At 38.1% G+C, this 27,394-nt stretch overlaps 1 protein-coding gene across 2 annotated transcripts in view; it reads right to left on the bottom strand.

Moving 5' to 3' along the window:
• Positions 1 to 271: 271 nt before the first annotated feature.
• GRID2 (glutamate ionotropic receptor delta type subunit 2) overlaps positions 272 to 27,394 on the bottom strand; it is a 1,531,999-nt gene continuing 1,504,876 nt past the window's right edge. The window contains exons 16-17 of one of the 2 annotated variants that reach the window (XM_050790433.1): positions 9,114 to 9,171; positions 3,816 to 3,839 (exon numbers count right to left, since the gene is read on the bottom strand). In XM_050790433.1, coding sequence (XP_050646390.1) covers positions 9,151 to 9,171 — 21 coding nt within the window. In that variant the 3' untranslated portion in view covers positions 3,816 to 3,839; positions 9,114 to 9,150. Of the gene's footprint in view, positions 3,840 to 9,113; positions 9,172 to 27,394 lie in introns of both variants that reach the window. The other variant, XM_050790431.1, reaches the window with a different exon arrangement.

Raw genomic sequence — 27,394 nt, forward strand, 5'->3', positions numbered from 1 at the left:
TTTGAGCTTACTCATATGTTATCTATGTTAGAACATCATCTCCCTCTCATATAGCCTTGGGAAAGCAAGTACAGACAAACTATTGATTAAAGTAATTTATTTTTATTACCAACTTTAATCACCAAAGAAGGAATTGGAGTTCAATCAGGAAAAGTATTTATTGACAAAATTTTTATTGATAAAATAATCTATCAAAGATTCATGAAAAAAATTAAAAATCTCTGAGAAAGAAAATTATATCAACCAAGATAGTAAAAAGTATGTCTGTGGGAAAGGAAGAGTTTTCTACTTGGGGCTGGATATGTAAGCTACATCGGTAATACCAAGGATTTTACTTGTGAAAAAGAAACTAGGATGTAGTATTGCAACCTACAAGAAAGGCTACTGTACGACAAACAGGTGGCTGTAGGTGACTCCATCCCCTGCCCAGTCTTATTCACTCTGGTACCTGTTCCAACATCTTAATTTGGTTCCCAGCTTGGATCTGTCTATTCTCCTTTCTCAGCTACCATGACCTGGAGATCATCTTGTTTCATATGCTTGGTCTGTCATTTCAGCAACAGCTTTTCTTCCTGGCTTGGGCCTGCTCTTTGCTGGATCCTTTGGCTCAGTGCCTTTGACCTTGGGTGGCGGGTACTCTGAGTCTCTCTGGCTCCCTTCCCACAGCAAGCAGTGGTTGTAAACTATAACATAAGACACTGTTTTTAATTGTTAATCTTTTTTAGGTATTAAAATTAACTTTTAATATTATAGCCATAGGAAAAAGTCTCAGAATTTCTCAGTTCACTGAACTGGTGCGTCAGGTCAGCCATTCTGACTTATAGCAAGAAGGAAACTGTGAATTATTTTCCATTCCATTTGAAAATATTTTGGAAACTGATATAAACAATGAATCGATTTTTCCCTATAATCTGTCTTCCTTGCTCTAGGAAGCTAAGGAATGAATTGTAGTTGAAATTTTCTATTTTAGGCATAAGGCCTTATCACAAAGCTTCTCGGATGCCAATTCTATCAGATCTTTTGTACATAGTCACCATTCTATTCACTCAGAACTTTTGTAGAAACTTTATGTTATTCCTGGATATACATGCCAATATGGCCTTAGTTTTGGACGAGTATATGTATTCTAAGTTGAAAGACCTCCCTTTGTTTAAAGGATTGCTGGATATTGGTATCGTGACTCCATGGGCACTCTAAGCTTCTACACAGGACTGAAAGAGAGTCAGGGTTTCAGCCTGGGGTACATTAGAACTGGTCCAGTGAAACTGAACTCAAAATGGATCAGCCAATCAGAATGCATATGAAATCATCAGAAACAGAAGGCCAGGCTAAGCTTGGTCAAGTGGGTAAGAGCGGAAAAATGGTGGCATTCCTCATTGTGTGGATGTTTATGTGTTTGTGTGTATGTAAGGGGAGCATATGGGATTTTAAAGCCAGAAACACATCTTATCATAGGTCTGTTAAGCAGACAGGGAGTCGACAAATCAAAAATCAGAGAAGCAAGAGTCAGGTTGGCGTCAGGGATCAACTGCTAAATGAAGAAATGTGTCACCGAATCCTTGCTTTAAATGAGTGTTTAGGAATCTCCCTTGGCAGCCCGTTTATCACAGGTCAGGCAGTCAGGGATGGTTTGTATTTTGCTTAATGGGGTCAGTGTCTCCTTTAACCAATCTTCTTGCTTTATTTTCGGAAGCATGCTCTTTCCTGGAATGGCTGGTGACTCTCCTGGCAGCCAGAAAGAACCCAGATGATTCCCTGAACCACTGCAGTCTGGTTAGTTCTCTGGGGCCAAGAAAGGGTTCTCTGGGGGCAATCGTCCATCAAGAGGGCTGCCTGGTATCCAGGTCCGGTGGTATGTTAATGGTGAAATGTCTCTATGGCAGTAGAACCCCAGTTTTGGTCCTCCGGACTACTTCCTTGTCATTCTGCGAGGTATCAGAATTCCCATCTGAAACTAGATATCCAGGAAGGCATGTACTTCATCTTCTTTGTACCATTCACTTGTGTAGGGGTGGGAGGTAGGAACAGAGTGGGTAAGAGTACATTCTTCAGGTGAATTATAGTATTGTATTTGGTAGGGAGGATGAAGAACCCATGGAAGTGGGGTGATTAAAAATAACAAAGCTTACAAAGTGCTTTCACATATATTTCACTTGATTCTCACAACAACCCTGTGAGGTAGGTACAGTATATAATGTTTTTACTTTTATTTTGCAAAGAATGACACCAAAGACCAGAAAGTTTAGGTGATTTGCCCACAGTCATGGTAAGCACCAGGACCCAAACTTGAAGCCATGTCTTCTGACTTCACAGCCTGATTTTCACCTGTGAGCAGCTACAACTTGAGGGTTATCAGTTTGATGACATAATGAGGAAGGCGCTCAGTAAGTGAACACCCAACTTGTTTAAAAGTCAGATGATTTAGAAATAATACATTAGTAACAAGAACCCATGGGACCACTACTTGGAGGGGCTCCCCCTGGACTGCTGCTTGTTGGCTTTCATCTTTTAGGTTGCTTTGGCATAATAGATCACCTGTGCATCAGCCTGGGCAACTGGGAGTTCCCTGGGTGATTAAGGAACAGAGATGAGGGAATTCTTATGGCCATCATGAGCCTGTTCTAGCACTCTTCATGCTGTTTCATCATCTGGATTCCCCACTGGAATGCAAACTTCTTAAGGAAAGGATTCTCACTCATTCATCATTGTGTTCCCAAAATGTAATACAGTGCTTGGCACATAGTGGTCCTCAATAAAAATTGATTGAGTTCATGAGGGGCTGGGATGTTTCATATGATGCTTCCCTATTTTACTTGTAAAATACGTTTTGCATTGAAGAGGTATTATAAATCAATGTGGAAGTGGGTATAAGGAAAACAAAGTTACCTTAGTTGTGGGTAGTATATACAGGCACTGCAATTCCAAGGTGTAATCCTAAGATGCAAGTGATCTTTGTTTACAATGACACATGTACTAAGTGTGGATTCGAACTGGAGGCCCTACATTAGCCAGGAATCCATGCAAAATGTAGACATTTGATGGCCATTGGGGATAAAGGTAATGTCCCTTGGTGTGGAGGAAAGTAGCGCATTTTGGTAAGTATGAAAATAATGTTGTTTTAGAAATATGGAGAGAATTCTGTGATAAAAACCTCTAAAGATGTTTAACCACAATTACCAGTGATTCAATAAGAGTTGGAAGAGCCCTCTGTCTTTTTCTGGTTAAGTTCTGCCAAGGCACATTCTCCTTGGTCCTTCATGTCTCCCTGGATCTTTGGCCATGAGAAGTCCTAAGACCCAGAGTTTAAAATCGTGCACAGATAGAAGCTGAGGACAAAGCTACTGTGGTACAGACTTGGACCTCAATGTGAGTGCTCTTGACCAGGACACCTAGGCAAGAAGTCCACTGCATAGAAGCATCCTTCTAAGGCTAACAGGCCGGTGCAGGCAAGACCCATGACCTGTGGCTGAAAGCAGCAGTCCTGTTGTTACTCTTCTATGAGTGGATTACAGCAAGGATTTCTGTGTGTCACAACCTGGTGAGGTCAGCTTCCTTGAACTGGATAGGTGTTTTTAATTTAGGAGATAATACTTTAGCTCACCAGTTTTGAGTACAGGATCTAATGGGTCCTGAAATCAATAAGGTGGGAAACAGATCAGCAGCTCTTGTGCTGGTAGAGGTTATGGGTCATCCAGGGGTCCTCCCATTTGTGATGACTGGTGCAGGCCATGACTGGATGCCTGGCTTCTCCAGATATTGCTGCCAAGTTTCAAACATGGCCTTAATGGCCAAACATTCCTTCTTTCAGATATTGTAGTTTCATTCTGCAGGGATGAAGCCTGTGGGGAAATAAAACATAAGGTCACATCAAGGTTGATTTTAGACGAAGTTTGGCTTTCCATGGTCCTATCACTACTTATAAGGCATTGGCTACACCTTAAATGTCCATTGTAAACAAAGTAGAGCATGATGATAGCTGATGCATCCCTCCCTCCCATGCAGGGCTTCACAGGTTTTCTGAACCCCAGGAAACCATCAAAAAGCAGAGCATATTGGCTGCTGGTTCAATAGAACCTGTATCAGGGAGGGCTTTGGAGTTCATCCAGGTCTGAATTAGGATACTTCGGTAGTTTAGACTGGGTAAGACCTTCAATATCTTCACCAGAAAATAAAGTCAGTATTGCTCTCACATGGAGAGTCAACAGAGAGTTCTACCAAAGTTGGTGTCTATATACAGTCACACATAAAATCCTGAAGCCTGTTTCCTTAGGTCTTGAATCTTACATCTTTACTTTTAGTTATTGGTTCCAGACCATGCATAAACTTTAAAACACTAACAATAAATAATGAATATATAAATTGTACTATGTTTATAATCACGAATCAAATTTGATTTTGTCAAATTCATTTTAGCCTACCCATATGAATATATGCTGTCTTTTTTTTTTCCCGGAGTCTTGCTCTGATGCCCAGGCTGGGGTGCTGTGGTACCATCTCAGCTCACTGCAACCTCCACCTCTGCGGTTCAAGCAATTCTCACATCTCAGTTTCCCGAGTAGCTGGGATTACAGGTGCACGCCACCACGCCCGGCTAATATTTGTATTTTTATTAGAGACAGGGTTTCACCATATTGATCAAGCTAGTTTCGAACTCTAGACCTCAGGTGATCCACGTGCCTCGGCCTCCCAAAGTGCTGGGATTACAGGCATGAGCCACCACGCCCGGCCCAATATATGCTCTTAAATAAGAAACTATCCTTTTTCTTGAAACTTGAGGAGTAGATGGTGTATTTCAGCCATTGAATAACAGAGTCTAAAACTATAAATCAACAGCAGGAAGCTTGAACGTGGACCCATACTATGAATCTTAACTTCAGCCTGTGTCAGAAGGGATCAGTGTGATCCTTACCTCCATGTCCTTGTTAGGAGAACTTGTGCCTAGGTTTCATGTTTATCAAAATCTTTGCTAATGTTACAGGATTTAGAGGAGACTGAGTGTTTCTAATTGTGTTAGTGATTGATAGCACTTACCAGTTAATTGAATCAACCAACCAGTTATTTCAGCAAACAATTTGACTGAACTAAGTGTAGAAATCAGCTCTAAAGACCTTGGAAGACACCAGAATTCCCAAAGCAAGGTCTGTGAACACTAATTTCAAAAACGGTTTTCTCATTAGGCACATTTGGGAACCACTGCATTTTATCTACCTCTCTTGAAGATTTAATTATACAAGTTTTAAAGGTGTTGAGAAGTCCAGTACTAAATAATTTATTTAACTATGTTTAAATCAACACGTCTTGAACATTTCAACATGAAGTTAAGTTTTTGAGTAAGGTTTATTAGCATCTTTAGAACTGGTGCTACACAAAAAAGCATTTAGGGAATTTTCGACTAGCATGTAGTGTGAAGAAATACTCATTTGCAAAATTTACACATTTCTCCACCAAAAAATAAATTAAGCTTTTACTAATTACCTATTACTGTAATTGTGTTAAAATTAAGCTAGGTACTTTGGAAAAGAGAAAATGCACCGGTATACAACATAAAGTCTGCCCTTAATAGGCTCATAATCTGGTTGGGAGATACATCCATCATACAGAAAACAATATCAATCACCTAAAGATTCCACATAACCAAGTACTAAGCTAAATAATGAAGACTAATAGATATAGTCGTTGCAGAGAGGAAGATAAAGCTTTAGAATAATGAAAGAAGAAATCATGGAGGAGGTAGGACTGGTTTTATGGACCGGCTAGGCTTTTGAAAGGTTGAGGGCATTTTTACTTGAGGGGCCCTATGGCTTCAAAGAACAAAAAGTTGTGCAGCAGACAACTCCCTGCTGTAGCAAAACCATGAAATTCTAATATTTCTTAAGGACTCCTCACCCAAGAACAGAATGTTACAGCAGTATGGTTCTCTTTTATGTGTCTGATACAGTCACACGATGCATAAGGATGTTTTGGTTAATGACAGACTGCGTGTATAATAATGGTGTCATAAGATTCTAACACCATATTTTTACTGTACCTTTCCTATGTTTAGACACGTGTAGATATACAAATACTTACCATTGTGTTACTGTTGTCTGCAGTATTCCGTACAGTGGCATGCTGTACCGGTTTGTAGCCTCAGAACAGTATGCTATATTATATAACCTAGGTGTGTAGTAGGCTGTGCCATCTAGGTTTATGTGAGGATACTCACTCTGTGATGTTCACATTTTGACAAAAGTCACCTAATGACGCTTTTTTCCTGAATGGATCTCCATTGTTAAGCAACACACGACTATACTTCTATTAGAGTTCTTACCTGGTATATTATAGTGAGTTGTTTAATTGTCTGTTGTCTGTGACAGTGTCATTGATGGTAGGGACAATTTTAAATTTATTTTTACATCCTAATTTTAGATCCTAAGGAACACCTTGACATTCAAGGGCATCATGGTAGACGACACTGACCTTAAGGCTGGCTTGTAAAACCTGCAAAGTGAAGGACCCTTGGGATTCTGAGGGTCACATAAAGGGTATGCTGTACTTTTTTTCCTTTTCTCCCTAACATTGAAGATATAGGAACTGTACAGCCAGGAAATGCCACACACCTGGGGACTGGATGCAGTGTGATGATGGTTGTAGTTTTTTACATTTTTGTTTTTAATCTTTAGGAAAGTCTTTTGCCTGCTTTTTCAATTGTTGCATTCACAATTTGCAGTGGCATAAATGCTAATCAGAAAACGGGGAGCAATTTTAAGAAAGGAATCACATAAAATCATATGGTAAATTTGTGTGGTATATTTGAAAAAGGTGTTTTTTTTTTTTTTTTGACACGAAGTCTCACACTGTCGCCCGAGCTGGTGTGCAGCGGGGTGATCTCGGCTCACTGCAGCCTCCACCTCTCAGGTTCAAGTGATTCTCCTGCCTCAGCCTCCTGAGTGGCTGGGCTACAGGCATGCACCACCACACCTGGCTAATTTTTGTATTTTTAGTAGAGACGGGGTTTCACTATGTTGGCCAGGCTGGTCTTGAACTCCTGACCTCGTGATCAGCCCACGTCAACCTCCCAAAATGCTGAAATTACAGGTGTGAGCCAGCACGCCTAGCTGAAAGAAGTGTGGTTTTGAAGGGAGAAAAAACTTGGACCACGACTTGTAACATTCAGAATTGGTACTCGCGCTTAATTTTTCTTTATCAATTCTACTTTTTACCCTCTTTCTCTTTCTCTCAAGACAGGTTTTTGGGATAATTGCTTATACAAATGATATTGAAATGATATAATTTTACGTTGATAATTACTGACATGTCACAGTATCAGAATTGGGTGTGATTGTCCCCACATTGTAAATTATTTGAAAATTTTAATTCTTTTATTTGCTTAAGAAAATGGAAGAAAATCAAAACAGAGGAAAAGCCTGTAAATGAGTTTAAAGATCACTGCAGTTCCTTCAGACTACAACATTCCACTACATGTACATAGGATGTGGGGATTGTACCTTTCATTCCAGACTGCCGGCCAACTGAAACACTTTGTATGTTCAAACTAGGCCATTGGAGCAGAGCTTGGCCTAGTGTGTTAAGAAAACTTGACACAGTCACCTAAATGCACATATGACCTTTTGCACAAGGGGTTTATCAACTGCAATACGCTTTTAAACAGGACACAGGGTCAGAATTTGGGGGTCTTACTTTCAAAGATGGAATTAGCATAGATTTAGAAAACATTTCCTTTATTCCTTCAGTTATTTGGACCCTTGACACTTAATTATGGTTTTTATTTATCATAGAGAATTTATCTTGTTGCAGAGCTGTTGACTACAAGTTTTTGCCCTGAAATATAAAACATGCACAAAACATTGCAAGTAGAAATTAAAAATTTCACATGCTTTCTGATAACAAGTACAAAAGGTGCGATATAGATACTGCAGTAAAGATGTTAAAGCAATGCACAGTTCAAAGATTCTGATGTAAACACTACAGAGGAGTTACATAAAAACCATGCTAAATTTATTTTCTTGGGACTTTGATCATTTGTGTTGTAAAATGTTTTCTTTTTTAATTCTTGTGAGGTACTAGTAACACCTCGTGAAATCTGCTCATTTTTATGTTCAATACATCTCTCTCTCTCTCTCTTTCTCTCTGTCACACACACACACACACACACACACACACACACACGCACTCACTCTCACACATAGAGTCAAAGTCAATGGCAGTGGGTGGTTTATGTCAGGGCTGGTTTTTACGCCCCCCTCACGGAATAAGATAAATGTAAGTGATGAAGAGCTCCTGGGGTTGCCTGAACTCATTTTGTATTCAACACTTTGCCTGGCCCCTTTCTCATGTCTTTCTCCCTCTCTTTGTATGTTCAAGCCTACTTGAGTTTCTTTTTTCTTTTGTAGAACTTGGTTCTTTTGATGTGTTTCAGGGCACGCCCTGCGGCAAAAAGAACTTCCCAGGAATCGGAAACATAAGCACACAGGTCTGAAATAGCTACTGTATAATAGACAGAAAGCTTCGGGCCTGGATGCCGGATTTTTCTGTCTCCCCCAAAACACCAAAACATGTAGGAGGGGGAACATATGCAGTATATTCTACATACAGGATTTTAAAGGGATTAAAATCCTACATACAGGATTTTAATGCTATATCATTTAATTGCAGACTAGGGATTGAGTGAGATTTTTAACGTGGATTGAACTCCTTATAGTAATTTAACCTGAGATGTGTCTGTATGCATTCGTATATTGATTAGTTTAACCAAATTTCCCCTATAATTATGAGTGAATTTCTTTCTGTTTTACTGCTAGTCTGACATCAACATATCTGAGATTTTCAATATGCATGGTCCTTAGCTATCTTATTTCTCATCATTACTTTCCATTAAAAATGTGAGAAGGTGCAGTGCTTTAACTATTTACTTTTTTAGGAAGTTGAAAGAAATGCTGTTGTAAGTATTGTAAAACTACTGTTAGAAGGTGCTATCTGCATTATTAATAGAAAGTTTACATAGAAGGAGGAGTTAATTATTTTATACCCAGTATCAGTAAATCCATTTGTGTAAATTAAAAATATTTAATAAAATAGTGTTATAGTTTATTTAGAAGTCTCTGTTTACTCACATATCATACTTTATGTGACAAATCTTTCAGGACTATGTCATTGAATTAGAACTTGGAACTGAAAATAAAGAAAAAGAAAATAAGAAAAGGCAGTGCTGTTTGTTTACACATACACAAACTTATTCACCTTAAAACTTTCAAATTAAACTAAATTTTAAATAACAGTTAAATTTAACTTTTGCTCAGGTCTCTAAAATACACCTTTTGTTTTAAAAACTAAAACAACCAAAAAGGGAAACTTAACTAGAAATTTGGTAATTATCTGGTTTGTTTAATTGGTTGGGAAAATCAATCTATATAAATTAGATTAATTGCTTACTTTCATATAAACAATTGAGTTCACTCTCATGCAGGTATATTACCAAGCTTACTGAAAAAATAATTTGTTACTAGCTAAATAATAGATCTGGGAGAAAATAGAAATTTGACCAAGAAACAATTGATTATTTTCAATTAAATTTGATTCGGTTTAATAGGTGTATTCAGCACTAATTATGTGTTTGTGCTAATGACATTACCTATTAATTGCTAGGAAAATAATAGCAGTAAGATTGAATTCATTCAGTGTTTTCCAGAATATTTTATGCTTAGGTGCAAATAAGCCAGCTAATTGCCACAATTCCTTTTAACGTTGGTGTCTATATCTACAACTTAAAAGAAAGAAAATTGATTCAATTATTCAAATATTGGCTAAATACATGTTTTAACAGTAATAGTAATTATTTTAACAAACTGAGAATAATTATAAAATAACTCATCACTACAATGTCTCTTAAATTTCTCCTATATGTATCCAGGTTACTATTTATGAATACTCATGCAAATATCTAAGAAAAACATAAAAACTTCTTTGATAATAGTGAAAGTTAAGGATTCACGATATCCATTAAAATGCTATCTGGAACATTTAATGGGGGCTTTTTTATTTGAATAAGAACAAAATCTTTAATACAATACAAACACATGAGTAGAAAAGAAGTATTTCTGTCTCTCTGATGCAACATAAACTAATCCTGTTCCTTTCCTCAATGCTACTTCCTTACTCTAGAAATTGGGTGTTTGCAAATTGTTTGATCTAAACTCGATAAGATACGTGTCAGACATTGCAACACTTTTCAGCTTTATGGCAGTGGCTGCCCAGAAAGGGTCATATCATTTTCCCATCCTCATTTATAAATGTCAGTGAAAGCCACAGTTCTGAAGAAGCAATGCACAGAATCTCTTCATTTACACAGGATTGCTGCTATCACAGTACACTGTGCTGATTGTCATATCATGTATTTTACTTGTGCTAGAAAACTTCTCTTGCTATGGTTACCATTGTTTCCTACCTCTTTCCTGTGAGGCGTTATCGTCAACCTATAACATTACATAGGAATTTGGCATGTCAGGTATTATACCAACTCCTACTCTACATGTTAACCCAAGCCCAGGAAACACAGGGACTTTCATTTTTAAAAATATGCAACATTTAAGAGAAATTCAGCCTTTTAAATGCTTTGATACATTCTAGACTTAGCAATGTTTTCATTTATTTGATTCGTAAATAAAATAAGATTTCCTTAGCATCTCACTGAAAATTATTATAGTCAGGTTTACAGAAATCAGCAAGGAAAACAAACACCTATGAATTAATTCAAATATGCTTCTTTTTAAACAAAAACAAAACATAGCAATTCAATTAGAAATTAGTTGAGTGAATTCAACTGGATTTTGAATTAATCATTTAATTACATAAAGAACCAAAGGATATACTTGAGATATCACATCTAGCTAAATCATACTAATTGATTATCTTTGTTGATTAAATATACCAGATAACCACATAGTCTCTATTTCACTGATCGGAATTGTTCAGTATTGTAATTAATCAAATTTTAATTATTAGCTGGCTTCCAAAAGTTTTATTTCTATTTATTTAAAAAATCAATAGTCACTTGGCTCAATTTAACATTTTCTGTTCTTTTCTTTTGATTCCCACCCCACCCCAAATATGCCTATGTAGATACAATCTAAAGATTTTTGTTAAAAAAAAAAAAAAAAGGGCTGCAGTTCTATAGTTTCCTCTTGAGCATATGACCAAGTTTTAGGGACTTTAGGGATTATCTATTCCAAATCTCTCATTTTACAAAGGAAGCAGTCTTGGAGAGTTTGTGACTTTTGTCACTCAAATCCAGGAACATAGTAGGCCCTCAATAAAGATGTGTTGACTGAAGGAATCAGTTTAGAGTCACATAAATAAATACAATACCCATGATACTTAACACAGTGCATTGCAATGACTTATTTATAGTAAACTTTTATAAACACGGTTTTTAGCCACAATAATGCTGAGGCAGAAGTTATTAATAGATCCTATTAACTGTAGAAGCTATTTAACTTGTGAAGTAACTGAGGTTGAGGATCTTTAAATGGTTTGCCCAAGATCAGACAGCTAAGCAGGGAAGAGCTGAGATCAGAACTCCTGTTCTCTCAGCCTTGGTGAGTAACCACTCTGCCATACTGCCTACCCCCTGCTTTTTTCTCTGTATTGGTTTTCTCCATTCTTGGAATGTAAAAGACAGGAACTGGTGTTATGTATCTTTGTAAGCCTAGCATGCTGCATCATAAGAGCACTCAACCAATGGTTGCCACATAACAAACCCAGGCCTCTGGCTTCCTGGTCCAGTTCTCTTTCAGCCACACCATGACCCATTCTGAGGGTGGGTAGTGGCATTTGAGAAGGTAGAGAAAGACTGAAATCTCTAAAGCATAGAACTGCTTTAAATCATTTAAACTAGTAAAGTTTATTCTGTGTTGTCAATAACACATAAGAACACTTTTGCTCCTTAGATATGAGTTAAAAATGACAGATTTTTTAAGCAGTTTCTGGATGCACCTGGTACATATGTATTTAATATGATGTGCATAAATGCATGCTCTACTCACTTATGTGTATTTAAACATGACTTGGGGAATTCGATCATAGTCATTCCCAAGGTTTTCATTCACCTTTTCCTCTAACCAGGTTTGTGCCAAGATCCTGGGTTCCTAAACACAGTCATCTTGTCTAGGAGGCCCCTCAGGACATGGGTTCACACTGGTTATCTATGAAGATGCTTATTGTGCCAGGCTGAAGGAAGAGTCTCTTCAGGTCTATTGGCTTTGCTATTTCTCGTCATGTTTTGGAAATAAGATTATTTGGAAAGACTGTGATCCCACACCACAGAGCCTCCCCTCCCCTCTGAGTTCCTGTGGCATCTGCAAGTTTCCCTTTTATTGACAGCATCATCTCCGCAACCCACTGGTACCCCTGCTCCTCTTTTTTTTTTTTTTTTTTTTTTTTTTGAGAAGCTGGAGTGCAATGGTGCGATCGCGGCTCACTGCAACCTCCGCCTCCCAGGTTCAAGCAATTCTCCTGCCTCAGCCTCCCAAGTAGCTGGGATTACAGGTGCACGCCACCGGGTCCGACTAAGTTTTATACTTTTAGTAGAGACGAGTTTTGCCATATTAGTCAGGCTGGTCTCGAACTCCTGACCTCAGGTGATCCACCTGGCTCAGCCTCCCAAAATACTGGGATTACAGGCATGAGCCACAGCATCCGGCTTTGCTCCTTTTTTTTTTTTTTTTTTTTCATTCTGGGGAAAATTTTCCTCCTCCTTCTTTCTTAATGTCTTTCGAATAACTCTCTGGTGTCTCTGTCTCTTCAGAGCTAACATTATAACATTATCTCTCTGATTAAGTTTTTATCAAAGACAGGAAAAGAAGCTGACGACTGTGCTTTCCCCTCTGCAAAATCTCCCAGGCAAAGAGACACACGGGGCCTTGACTCTGAGCTTGCAGGAGGGGAGGAAAGGAGGGAAAAACGCTGAAGTAGAACACAAATTGGTATTTTAAAATTATCCTACCACAAATGCTTTTTGAGTAAATGTGTGAGTGGTTCTGACACCAGCCACCATCATGATGAAATTATAATTGTAAATTTGCAGGGACCTTCCTGTATCTTTCCCAGGGCAAATCATTTCAGCGTCTCTCCATTAATAGCTATTGAGGCACATTTTTCTGCAGAACCTTTAGAAAGGCAGCTTACAGTTACAAGCTCAAGCACATCACAGGTTCTCCGTCCTGCAGGAACTCATTTGAGCTTCTAGAAAACGAAGTTTTATTTAAAAACATGCATTACAAATAGGAATTTCCTCATAAAACCTCAAAAAAATAGCACCTATTTTGACATGTAAGTGGAATTTTAACACTGTTACAGTAATACAGTCATGTTTCACATAATGACATTTTGGTCAATGATGGACCGCATATACAATGGTGGTCCTGTAAGACTATAATATCACATTTTTGCTGTGCCTTTTCTATGTTTAGATTCACAAATAATTGCCATGGTGTCGACATTTAATCAGTAACATGCTGTAGGGTTTGTGACCTAGAGCAATCGGCTATGCCATACAGCCTAGGTGTGTAGTAGGCTATACCATCTAGGTTTGGGTAAGTACACCCCATGATGTTTACACAACTGTGAAATGACCTAACAACGCATTTCTCAGAACATAATGATGCATGACTGTGCATTAAATTGAATAGCTAAACACTCTTTAGAAGTGCTTTCCCATGACTGGCTGGGTGCAGTGGCTCACTTGATCCCAGTACTTTGGGAGGCCAAGGCAGGTTGATCACTTGAGGTCAGCAGTTTGAGACCAGCCTGGCCAACGTGGTGAAACCCATCTCTACTAAAAATAATAATAATAAAAAATAGTCAGGTATGGTGGTGCATGCCCGTAATCCCAGTTACTTGGGAGGCTGAGGCAGGGGAATCACTTGAACTCGGGAGGCAGAGGTTGCAGTGAGCCGAGACAGTGCCACTGCACTCCAGCTGGGCGACAGAGTGAGACTCTGTCTCAACAAACAAACAAACAAACAAACAAACAAACAGAGTACATTCCCACGACCGGTTTCTTCTGTGCCCTGTAACCTCAGATCAAGTATTTCTGCTCCAGAGACTCCTTTTCTGATCGCTCTGCATAGATTCCTCTCTCCCTGTCTCCAACTTCATTTCCTTTGCAACCATTTCACTGTTTGGAATTAGCTTCTGTGGTAGGCAGAATTCTAAGATGGCCTTCAAAATTCCCCCTCTGCTCTATGAGTTCTATACGGTCCTCCTTCCTTGAGTGTAGGGAAGACTCTAGGGGAGTATCAATCTTTGATTAGGTCACTAATCAGTCAACTTTGACTTAATCCGAAGCCAAATGATGGTGGTGGGTCTGACCTAATCAGGTAGTCCCTTCAAAGGGACTGGGCCCTTCCAGAAGTCAAAGAGATTTAAAGCCTGGGAGGGCATCTGGAAATGGCCACCTGGAAGGGAACTGTGGGCAGCTTTAAGAGCTATGAGTAGGCCTCACGTCAATAGCCAGTAAGAGAATAGGGGCCTCTGTCCTATCAGTGCAAGGAACTGAATTCTTCCAACAACCATGTGAACTTGGAAGAGAACTCTGGGCTCCAGAAAGGCGGCTCAGCCAACACCGTGACTTCAGCCTTGTGAGTTGCTGAGTAGAGAAGAAACTTGGATTCTTCCACACACTCCTCAATGCTTTCCCCAACTAGCTGCAGTACATTTACTGCCTCATACTAAGCTTAGAAAGTCAAAACAGTCTACGTGTTGTTTTCACATGCACCAATGCTGATAATACACTTGCATTTAAGACTTCTTTTTAAAATTATAATTTATGTTCTAGGGTACATGTGCACAACGTGCAGGTTTGTTACACATGTATACGTGTGCCATGTTGGTGTGCTGCACTGGCATTTAAGACTTTTACATTATACACATATTCCCTTTTAAATAACACTGGGATTAATCCCATAACTCAGGATTAATAACATTTACAGAAGTTAAGAAGAAGCCTATACCGGCTCACCTGTTTACAAGAGTGGTAATAAAATAATCTATTAAATAAATACAATAATTTTAATTAAAAATTATACCAAGTAATAAAGGTAAATTTGAAATGTTGTATTTCAATAAATGTATTGATACTTATTTTAAAAAGTACCAAGCTTAAGTTTAAATTGAAGGAGCATGTTCTTTAGCAAAATATACACTACTGCCTTTCCGTTTATTGATTCTCTCTCTTGTAATTTTTCACCTAATGGAAACCTGTCATTACAGTGGAAATTAAATATATATAATTATATATGTATATATATTTAATATATAATAAATATGTTTTATTATATATAATTATATTTATATATATAATATATGGTTCCTTTTTAAAAATAATGTATACCATATATATAATACACACATACATAGTCTTTTTCTTCATGATGCTTCTATAAGTCTTTTTGCCTTATTGTGATTTCCGAAAGTATTTTCCTCTAAAGATTTCTGTTGGTTTTGAATTTTTTCTACCTGTTATAGTCACACTACTATATACTATAGTAATAATGTATTATGAAAAGAAATTATTTTAATGATACTGTTCAAAATATTATATCTGAGATTAAATATACCATAACTATGATTCTGCTCATTGTATCTCTTAGTTTTTTGTCTTTATGCTAAAATATCTTCTTACGTGAACAAGTAGGTTACTGATATTTTGAACTCAATATGGAACCTAGTTATCAATTTGATGTACCAGACCATTACAGTTTGTTTTCTAAAGTAAATAATAAGTACTTCATAGGAGCACTTAAAGATGATACATTGGGGAATGTGAAAATTATTAGGTCTTCTCATCTGCCTCTCACAATCTTTTCATCCTGAAGCTTTCTCCTGAGTCTTCCATTCGTGAAGAATATCTTAGTAGAACAACAGATGCAAGGAATTGTGAGGAAAGAAGGGGGGTGGGGAGAAAAATGAAAGAAGAAACTGGCTAGGCACAACTTATTTCTGAGGGGAATAATGTTCTTTAATTTAAGCTACATTATGAAAAACAAAACAAAAATTATCTGCAAGTTGGCAAACCCTGCCAAAGTGCAACAGAAGTGAGAAACTGAGTTAGCAGGCATGAGATTTCAGAAAGGCTCTCCGAGACGCTTTGAAGAAAGCAAGCTGCACGACCCCCATCCTCAGGCATAAATAAACTCCAAACAGACTCATTTGCCATGAAGGATGAGATGTGGAGGTGCCGTGGCGCCTGGGTCTCTGCCTCTCCACGGCTCCTTTCCCTAAGTCGTTCTGGTGGGTTTTTGTGTCCCAAAGTTGTCCCTATGCAAACAACAGGTTGAATATTGTAGGTGTGGGTTATTAAAGTGTCCCTGGGACAATGGCAGTCTGTGTCCCATTTGTAACGCTTGGATTAATCTTTGGAAAGTGCACACAAAATGTGACATGATGTTGGCTTCAAACATTATTCAGTCTGCATAGCAGCAAATCCTGCCCTGTCTCCCTGGAAATAAAAACTCCACAGACGTATCACTGCCATCTGAAAGGAACCTATCATTTATGCTCAAGATTAGGGACACCCTGATAAAATTGTTAGGTGTTTGATTTTATAGTTTGGAGAAGCACTCACAATGGAAACAAATTATACTCTATCATCTCATTCACAGACTCCTTAAAGAAAGTCAGCAATCAAGTAAATCATATTCTTTTTTTTTTTCTGCAGATGGGAGAAATAAGAAAGGCTTTATCTTTTTAAGACAATTCCACATTAGTTTAGGATTATAACCCAGAACTGACCCCTGAAAATAGGGAAGATTCTTGGTATTTCACGCTTTTTAATCTCATTTTTCCTTTTTGATTTTAAAGGTTCTGGAGGAGCACTAAAATGTGAAAACTGGATGAGAAAAGCATGCCACCAAGAGAGGGCGTTCATCATGTTTTCTGTTTCCATACGTCCTTGGTGCTTCTGAAGCTTTGAGGCTTAGCTTCCTCCCATTGTACATACGAAAATTCTTATTGACTTATGTCTGTTGTTCACAAAAGTACTAAGTAGCATCATGGAATTTGGGAAGATGTTTTCTCAATCATTTGTTTTTGAGTGTATCTCAATATTACAATTTCAGAAGACAATTAGAACTAGGATAATAGAAATATAGAGAGAATGTATGTTAAATTACAGACAAGCATCAGTGATGGTTGAAATTCCCATAGAACCAAGTTAGAAAATATGATCTGTCATTTAAGGCCAACTCCACACATAGGAGGAACTGGAAGTTGCCTAACAAAACAGAGTTAGGCACAAAAGTCAGGGCATTGTTCTAGAACAATGGTTTTTAAAGTGTGCTATAGATCAATGTTTCTACGTTCATTATCAGAATCTAATTACTCTGAGTGTGATGTTTTTCTTTAATCTCTTAGGGAAGGAGGGCATCATCAAAGGCTGCTAGGTGTGGCTTCTTTTAACTTCTGTAGTATAGACACTTTCTTACACAGCTTTTGTATGTGGATCCATCAAAACACCCAAAATAAACTGAATGCTTAGTCTTTGGTCTGAAACAGTCATCCATTTTTCTAATTTCTTGCCTTTTAATAAGTAAATTTTATGAATTTTAAGTTATACAATGCGTTTATGTTTCAAATACTGCTTTAATTTATTTGGCATAGTGGGAATGAACATAAGGTTTTATTTAGAAGAGAATGCAGTTTCCATTGAAAAATAGGTTAAAAAGATGCTTATAAAGGACTATGGCTAAACTGCATATACATTGTTTCACAATTTACCTAGAAGAGGTGGGAAAATCTGTGGAACCTGAAGTCCTACCTGGAGCAGTGGACTGGCAGTGGGCAGAGGAATAGATGGGACCTCCAGCTGGCACTCACAAACGACCATGAATCGTCCTCTCTTCCCCTCCATCATCCATCAAGGCAACCCGGGTGAGATTGAGGTTTCACCATGGATCACAAATGCCCCTGTTGTCTAGACTCTAAAATTGCACATGGCCTCTTTCTGATGTGTTCTCTTTCTTGGACTTCATTTTTCACCTGCCACATGTCTATTTGGACCGGATGTTCCAATAGTTGCATTGATTTGTGTTATCCTGACATTCACTTTATTCAGAATTAAAAGTGGGGTGAAAGGGGTGTGTTAGGGTTCCCAGCATTATTTTTGTTCTGGGTCAGCCAAAGGTGAAGGAGAACCAAAGCTGAGTTAGGCCAATGCAAAACTGGTCTAATGTAAGTGAGGAAGAAAATGGTCAATTCATAATTTTGCATTGGCCTAACTCAGTTCTCAGTTTTCATTTTGGGGGTGTAGGTCAGGTAAAACCCAGGCTTCCGAGAAGGAAGTGGCTTAGTGAAATGAACAGAGCACATAAGAGAGGGGTAGGTGTGGGGGACAATTAAAGGCACAGGTGTGTTTGTTGCCAGACTAGCCTCGTAGAACCACTTTCAGTAGGAACAGGCATTCTCACCAAAATTGGTGAAAGGGTTAGACAGGGAAGTGAGATTAGAATTGAGTTAACTTTTGCTAACAAAAGTCTCTGTTTTCTGATGATTTGGGCAGCAGATTGGGGCTTAGAGGTGTCATAAGACTTTATTTAGAAATTATGAATATATGAAATAATATGGACAAAATATTTCCATTTCTTTTCATTTTTATTTTTATGAACTAAGAAAACAACAGACGAAAAATACCACCACCTACTCTCAACCCTTTTGAAAGTACACTGTAAATCATCTCTATTTACAAGTTTCAGATACATTCTTTTACAAATAGTAAACATTAAAACAACCTAAAGGGCTTAAATGATGGGCTTATTTATCATTAAAGGGAAGAATAAAGTCTGTTTAAAATACTTTCTTTTTCTAAAGAGGGCTGAGACTTTTCACGCAACGCTATTACTGACAGAAAACAGTATTTAAAGCTAAACTCTCAACAAATGATACCACAGCGCCACCATCTGGCTTTAGAAAAGACAGCAGGGAGTCAGTCGGTACTAGAGGAGGAGGCCCGTGAATGTTCTCTCTTTCCTGGTGAGCATTTGGAGAAACAAAAAGAAGGGACTCTCTCAGTGTGGTCCTGTAATTGTCACTACTTTGGCTAACATTCAGGGTGCAAGGAACTGCCTCTTTTTCTTTTTTCTGTTTCTATTTTAATTTGAAAAACAAACACATTTTAGTGGATACGACCTTTAAAAATGAAAATATCCTTAAAGTTAGCTGTCTGTCTTTCTTTTTGGACAACAAATGTAAAGACTGTTTTTAGTCTGAAGAGATTGTAATTTTAGTGGTTGTTTGGTAGAGCTTCTATAAACAGACTTGCCTTACCAATTTTCAACTTGCCTTGGATATGATCTTTTTATAATGTTGCTGAAGCTTCCTTAAGTTCTTAAAGTTCTAGACATATTTAAGATAAAACATATTCCCATACACAATCAGAACGATTTTGACCCTGACATGAGGTGCTGCATATTTAAAAGTCTGCTTTTAAATGCAGTGGAATACAATATATACTTCCAAAATCTGAATGTCTTAAAGTTTTTTTTATTCTATATTGCAGGTTTACAAGATTGCACAAAATTGCTAAATAACAGGGTGATTAATGCATATGTTTTCATTTGTACATTTCTCTAAGAAAGCTCTTTTAGAACTGGATTGGAAGGTAAAATGTTAGTTTTTATTGTATTTTACACTCTTGCAGCATCAATCTTTAATTGCCACTTATATTAAACAGAAATTTGTACAGAATAATGACATTAAAACAGTATTTTGGGCCGGGCGCGGTGGCTCAAGCCTGTAATCCCAGCACTTTGGGAGGCCGAGACGGGCGGATCACGAGGTCAGGAGTTCGAGACCATCCTGGCTAACACGGTGAAACCCCGTCTCTACTAAAAAATACAAAAAACTAGCCGGGCGAGGTGGTGGGCGCCTGTAGTCCCGGCTACTCGGGAGGCTGAGGCAGGAGAATGGCGTGAACCCGGGAGGCGGAGCTTGCAGTGAGCTGAGATCCGGCCACTGCACTCCAGCCTGGGCGACAGAGCAAGACTCTGTCTCAAAAAAAAAAAAAAAAAAAAAAAAAAAACAGTATTTTGAACCTACTGTGAACAAAGAACTGTGCTAAGTGTTTTACATCTATTAAAGTATTAAATCTTTTCAGATATGATGAGAAACGTTCTATTATTTTTTTTATTTTATTCTATTTCAGGAAAATGAAGCACAGAGACATTCAGTAACTTGCCTAGGATAACACAGCTGACAAATGGCGAATGTGAACCCTGGCTTTAGACTCTAATTTCTTTAGGATGGCACTAAATCTGTTTTCTCAGGATATTCTAAAAACATTTAACATTTTATGTTCTTTCATATTATTATGTTTTCTCTTTTAACATGAACATGTTTAATGTCAGAAGATTTGTTTTAAAAAATGTTATTTTAAATATTTCAGTAATTTTATAGTTAAGATCATGCCACTGCACTGCAGCCTGGCGACAGAGCAAGACTGTCTGAAAAAACAATTTGTAGTTAAATAACATTTTTTGAGGGCTAACCTAAAGAAGCAATCATTAGTTGTACCTTTTCCCTTCCTTTGGAGTAATGCATTATGTGTTTAAATGACTTGGAAGTGAACTTCTGGAAATGAACTTTTTGTAAATCCAGGACTGCTTTTATTTTACGCTATTTTCTATTTTAGATTCTAAGTAATCATTGTAGATTATTATATTGAATTAGTCATGCTCATTTTATTGTAATGTGTCCTAAAAAGTAATTAAGAAAAATGTTTATATTTTGGCTATGTAGCGAGAAACTGTTCCGTTTTTTTTTTTTTTTTTACTGTGTCTGTTAGAATGCTTGGAATTTCCTGAAATTCTCTCTAGGGCAGTGGCCCTTTTGGCACCAGGGACAGGTTTTGTAGAAGACAATTTTTCCTCCATGGATGGGCACGGGGTAGGGGTGGGGGTGGGAGTGAGAGATGGGGTGGGAGGAGGTGAGGTGGGGGGATGGGGATGGTTTTGGGATGAAACTGTTCCACTTCAGATCATCAGACATGAGATTCTCCTAAGGAGTGCCCAACCTAGATCCCTCACATGTGCAGTTCACAATAGGGTCACACTCCTATGAGAATCTAATGCTGATCTGACAAAAGGCAGAGCTCAGGCAGGGCTCACTCACCCCCGTTCACCTCCTGCTGTGCAGTCCAGTTCCTAACAGGCCATGGATTGGTACTGGCCCATGGCCTGGGGATTGGGGACTCCTGCTCTAGAGGTTCAAATATTTCTTAAATTTATACTCTTATCAATTTTAGGGAGTATGTGAATATTCAAATCTTACGTAACAGCTAACTGATCCTGAATTTTCTTTCAAAATTGAAAAATGTTTAATATGTTCCATATTATTCTGACGAGAAGAGAAAAATATGAGGCCATTTGAATGTTTTACTGTAAGTTCGGTCAAATGCTTTATGGGAAAAAAAAGGAAAAGTGTGACACCAAAGATATTAGAAGAATGTACTTTCTTTGTGCTGTATGCTGGATTGGAAATTGATTTTGACCAAGATTATGCTGGAGTCACTGGCTACGTTACCATTTGGCATATTAGGTAATAGCAAGCATTAGTTCAGTATTAGGTTAAGTATTCTATGAACTGAAGTTGTCACTGGGACATTAACAATTGCTTTACTTAAACAAAAACACCTAATTAGTAACTGATGTGGAGCTCATTGTCTTCAATATTTCTAAGTATTTTTACACATAGATATGACATTTGTAAAAGTTCTACTTATTTCTATTCCTATTAAATTTCACAATTGCTAATTTAGGTGTAATTCAAACATTTAATATAGCAGTTAAAATAATTTATATGGCTATCTGATGAAAATGTGAATTGTAAGACACTTTAGGTCATTTATCTAAGTCTTTGTATTTGTTGACTCTGATTTTCACCAGTATTACTATTATTCATGTGTTTTAGCTATCACTTTGCAGCTGGGATGGATATGAAGAAAAGAGAGACTGTGAGGAGAAAAGAGATTATTTCTCTGTTCCTTAAAGACACAGATACAGGATAATAACAATAAAAAAAAGATTTGTTGTTCCATTGTGTTGTCAAGGAGTAGTTTGCTTCAGGACTCCTTGAGAGGTAGGACTGTTTCTGTGCAGAGCCACCACAAGAGGGCTTAAATGTGATCATTTTTCAACAGGAGAACCACCAGAAAACAAAATTTGTTTTTTTGCTATGTATGTGGCACACTTTATATAGGCACACTGATATTGATTACGTGATGCAGTAAAGATATTCCTTCCGGAAATATTTTTTGACAGGTTAAATTGTGATAGTTATTCTAACCCATAGGAGGCCCTTGGATTAATTACCCTTGAATGTCCTTTAGATCATTTAATTTGGTTACTCAACATTACATTGCCCATTGAATAACTTTCCATCTTGCTATCCTGACATTTTTATTATCTTTTTTCTTCCAGTTTTGTTAAGGTGTAATTTACAAAAATTGCATATATACACATATGTGTATGGTATACAATGTCATGTTTATATATATATGTACATATATGTGTGTATATATATACTCACATTGTGAAATGATTAAATTAAGCTAATTAAGATATTCATACTTATCTTTTTTGTATGTTTTGAGAACGGAAACTCTTATTATCTTCTTATTCTGAGACTCCAATTCTCAATGTTTTGCCTAATCCTAGGTTTTTCATTTTTTTTTGAGATGGAGTCTTGCTCTGTCACCCAGGCTGGGGTGCAATGGCATGTTCTTGGCTCACTGCAACCTCCGCCTCGTGGGTTCGAGTAATTCTCCTGTCTCAGCCACCTGAGCAGCTGGTATTACAGGCACCCGCCACCACGCCTGGCTAATTTTTTGTATTTTTAGTAGAGACGGGGTTTCGCCATGTTGAGCAGGCTGGTCTTGAACGCCTGACCTCAGGTGATCCACCCGCCTCAGGTGATCCACCCACCTCAGCCTCCCAAAGTGCTAGGATTTCAGGGGTGAGCCACTGCGTCCAGCCTTAGGCTTTACATTGTCAATGACTTGCTTAGTATGTCCACCTGGATATTTTACCTTCATCTCAATTATGATGTTTCCAAAGCCAAATATGATTTTTTACTCCACATACAAAATATGTTCCCTGAATCTACTATTCGTCCAGATATCCTAGCTTGAATCTCTGTTATGATGTCAGAGTCTTCTTTTCCTTTCTACAGCTAAGCCAGTAGTTAGTAAATACATGCATGTATTTCCACTTGAACTTGACCTCACCATAATGGTCGTTGTTAATCAATCATGCCATTCAATAATTCAACAAGTAGTAATTCAATGACCCTCATATGCCAGACAATGTCTTAAGCACTGAGGAAAGAGTAATGAACAAGACAGTGAAACTCCTGCCCTCAATTTTCTTTCATTATGGTGGAAGGAGAAAGACAATGACCAGTAAGTAAATTATATAGTATGGTAGAAGGAGTCATGTGCTATGAAAGATAATGCAGCCATGTAAGGGTAAATGGGGGATGTTAGGGGAAAGGATCTCAACTTTAAACAGGGTGGTTAGAGTGGGCCTCATATCCTGAATTTTGATTGCATAATTCTTTTTAATGCTGTGCTTTAGGCAGAACCTTGCTTATCATCCTTGTTCTAAATAATCACTAAATCTGTTGGTTTTCTCCCAATGTGCTTTTTATTTCATTTCTACTGGTATTTGCCTTATTTAGCCTGTATTTCTTCATGCTTAGATTATTACAAAGTCTGCTAACTTGACTCTATGCCTCTAGGGTAGTCAAGTCAGATGCTTATCAAAACTGTTTTGATGTGGCCATGTGACAACCAATGGATGTATGCAGAAGTGATGTGCACTACTTCCGGGTCAGGTTCATTCAAACTCCCACAATCCTCCATGTTCTCTCTTTACCTCATCTGCCAACTGGATGCAGAAGACACAGCAGAGGACTCCAAAGTCCTAGGGAATAACAGAGTCACTAGATAGAAGGAACCTGGATTCTGAATCTATTAGATCAAGCCACTGAGATTTGTGGGGATGAGATGAAGCACAGTTTTCATACCCTAATCAAAATGGCCTCTCACTATACTTCGTACACCACTGGGACACCCCATTAAAATTAACTTTTGTTTAGTACCACTTTGAGTGGTCATTTTACCGCTTACTCTACAAGTCTCTGTTAAATCCAAGTCTGTCTGCCCTTGGCTAACTAGAAGCTGCTGAGGATATTTGAAAAAAATATGCAACTGTATAGATCAGGCCAAGATAATGTCATGACCTCTAACCTCAGCTGAGCCCTCAAAACTGTATATCAGTTCTACTATGTTGCTCTAGATAGCTCTTCTATTCTTTATTCTTCTTAAATCTCTGACCTCTCATGCTCACCAGTGATTTGCTTCCTCCATCTTGTAGAAGATAGAATCCAACATAATTCTCACTAAACATCGGGCAATTGAACCTAGAAATTTATTTGCATTCACATCCATACTTTTGCCTTTCATGCAGTTACAAAAAAATGGTGTCCCTTCTCTTATTACAGAGGAATTGTGCCCTGGATCTCATTCCTTTACCTTTTCAAAGCCCTGCTTGCTACTGTATTCTCAAGCATTGCCCTCTACTGGCTCCTTCATATTGGTATTTAAATGTGCTCAAGTGTCTCCTACCTTTGAAACAAACACCCTCTTGGGATACCATTTTTTTCTGCTAGGTTGAGCTCCTTTGCTGGCCTTCACCTCTCTTTCATCACCATATTCCTTGGGAGAGCAGTGTATGTGTCCTTCCACTTATTCTTCCAACAACTGCAGTCTGGCTTTAGTCCACCATTCTGAACACTGTTCTCACTCGGGGCCTGAAGACCTATCTGTTGCTCGTTCTCATGGATATGCTTATTCGCTGAGTAACACTTGACAATATTGACCACTCCCTATTGAAATACTCTCTACTCTTCACATCTGAGACCACTCACTCTTATAGTTTTCTTTCCAGATTTCTTTTAGCTAGTTTTTCCATTTAACACACTCTTTAGTCCTTTGATCAAATGCTGATCCTCCTCAGTGTTGGATGTCCAGAACTTACTTTGTGCTAAATAGACCCACATATTCCTTGGATGATTTTATTACCTTCCATGACGTTAATTACAAGCCCAGACCCAGACCCCATTCCCACTACAGTTCTCTTTAGTATCTTTCCACCTCTTTCCTTCCTTTCCACCTCTTTACCATTGGACTGGACTATTTCCTCTAGGTGGATTGCCACACAAGTTTCTGACTGGTCTGCCTCTCTTAGGTCTTTTCACATTCCTGAAGTTTCCCCCAGGGCAGTGAAAGTGATTCTTTAAAATAAGAAGATGCATGTCCTTTGTAGGGACAAGGATGCAGCTGGAAACCATCATTCTCAGCAAACTATCGCAAGAACAGAAAACCACACACTGCATGTTCTCACTCATAGGTGGGAATTGAACAATGAGATCACTTGGACACAGGAAGGGGAACATCACACACTGGGGCCTGTTGTGGGGTAGGGGGAGGGGGGAGGGGCAGCATTAGGGGATATACCTAATGTAAATGATGAGTTAATGGGTGCAGCACACCAAAATGGCACATGTATACATATGTAACAAACCTGCACGTTGTGCACATGTACCCTAGAGCATAAAGTATAATAAATAAAATAAAATAAAATAAAATAGGAACATGATCAGGTCATCACTTTAAAGTCTTCAATGACTTCTTAGTGATCCTGGAACATTACTTCTTAAAGAATTTGTATTAAATTCTTTATCATGGTTAATGAAGCATTACAAGGCCTGTTCCATGCCTTTTTAAAATTTTTCTTGATATTTTCCTTTTATCAGCTTAACTTCTTTCAGTCCCTGGAATAAATCTTGCCCTCTGGATTCAGGTCTTTGCATATACTGGTCACACGGTCTGAACAACCTCTATTTCCTTTGCCTGGCTATTGGTCAATTCTCCCTCAGTTGTAACTTAGAATCCCATTCTCTAGGGAGATTTTCCTAGCCCTGGTCTGAGTGGAACATCACCTTGCATTTTCATTACTACTTATTCCAATTTATTGTCATTGCCTATTAAATTATCTTTCTTCCCCAGTAGATTGCAAACACCATCACATTTCCAGTATTCACAGCTGTTCAAAAACAGAATGGATTGTAAAAGGCGTGAAACTCAAACATTAGGTAGGTGGCTGGATTTGATTTTGTAGTTTGGTTGTCTTCTGTCCTGCTTGTCCTCGCCCATGTGTTCCAGCCAAACTATCTGATCTTTCTCAATATGCTTTGTGTTACCCTCCATGATGACTTGGATGAGATCTTTCTCAATGCCTAAAAAAAGTCTTTCTCTAGTCTATACCTGTGAAAATTGTACATTCTCTTTCAAGGCTCAGTTTCAAAACTCTCTTCTCCATGAAGATATTCTATCACCTGTGAGAAAAGATCTTTCTTTTCTCTGAATTTTCAAAATACTCTGGACTATTTTAAGTACTTACATATAATTTTAAATTGTAGTTATATCTGTATTTCTGTAAAAGGTTACCTAGAAGAGCATCATCTCTCCCTTCTTTCAGTTTCTGTAACACATTGTATCACTTTTATGGAACACATCATACTTTGCCTTATGTCACAGTTAGGCATTTACAGGATATCTCTTCTATAATAGCTTCGAGAGCCTTGCATGTCTGTATGTTCTGCGATACGGTGGTGTAAGAGTGTGTGTGTGTGTGTGTGTGTGTGTGTATAAAAAGGACTGAAAATATCAAATACAATTGTTGAATCAATCAACAAATGAGTTTTTCTTTTTCATCTTCTGTCTGTCTCCACGGGACTTCCTGATTCAAGCCAAAAGTCTTACTCCCTGGCCCCTACTTGTCAATGATAGTTTCTTATTTCCTTTTTGCACTTTGCTTTTGCAGTCTACATTCACATTCCCAATTGTCAAAATCCTTCCTCCTTGGCTCAAACGCTGCTTCTCTGTGAAGGGTGCCTTAGTGCTTCCTGCCAGAAGGGACCTCAGCTGAGGTGCTTGGTCGTTAGTTAGTGGGCCATAGAAATACCACAGAAAAAAATTAAATCATGGAGCAGCATGACCTGAGAAGTAATTTAATAAGGCCATCGAGTGAGACGTGTAGGTGGAATGTGAGCTAGAAAAGAGTGAAGCTTGGGAGATTTACTGCAAGGCTTCCAGGTAGAGGCTAGCACGTGCTTAAACTTGTCTTGTAGCAGCAGGGCTGGAAAAAGCGGACCAGGTACTAAAGCTTTAGGCGAGTGGACTCAATAAGGGTTGGTTTTTCTAATGTTTTCATTAAAGGGACTCTAAGCAAGAGGGGAGAAGACCAGATAGGTCACTAACACCACCATTAGCATAAATAAAGAA

Source organism: Macaca thibetana, chromosome 5 (genome assembly GCF_024542745.1).
Source record: "Macaca thibetana thibetana isolate TM-01 chromosome 5, ASM2454274v1, whole genome shotgun sequence".
Classification (NCBI taxonomy): Eukaryota; Metazoa; Chordata; class Mammalia; order Primates; family Cercopithecidae; genus Macaca; species Macaca thibetana.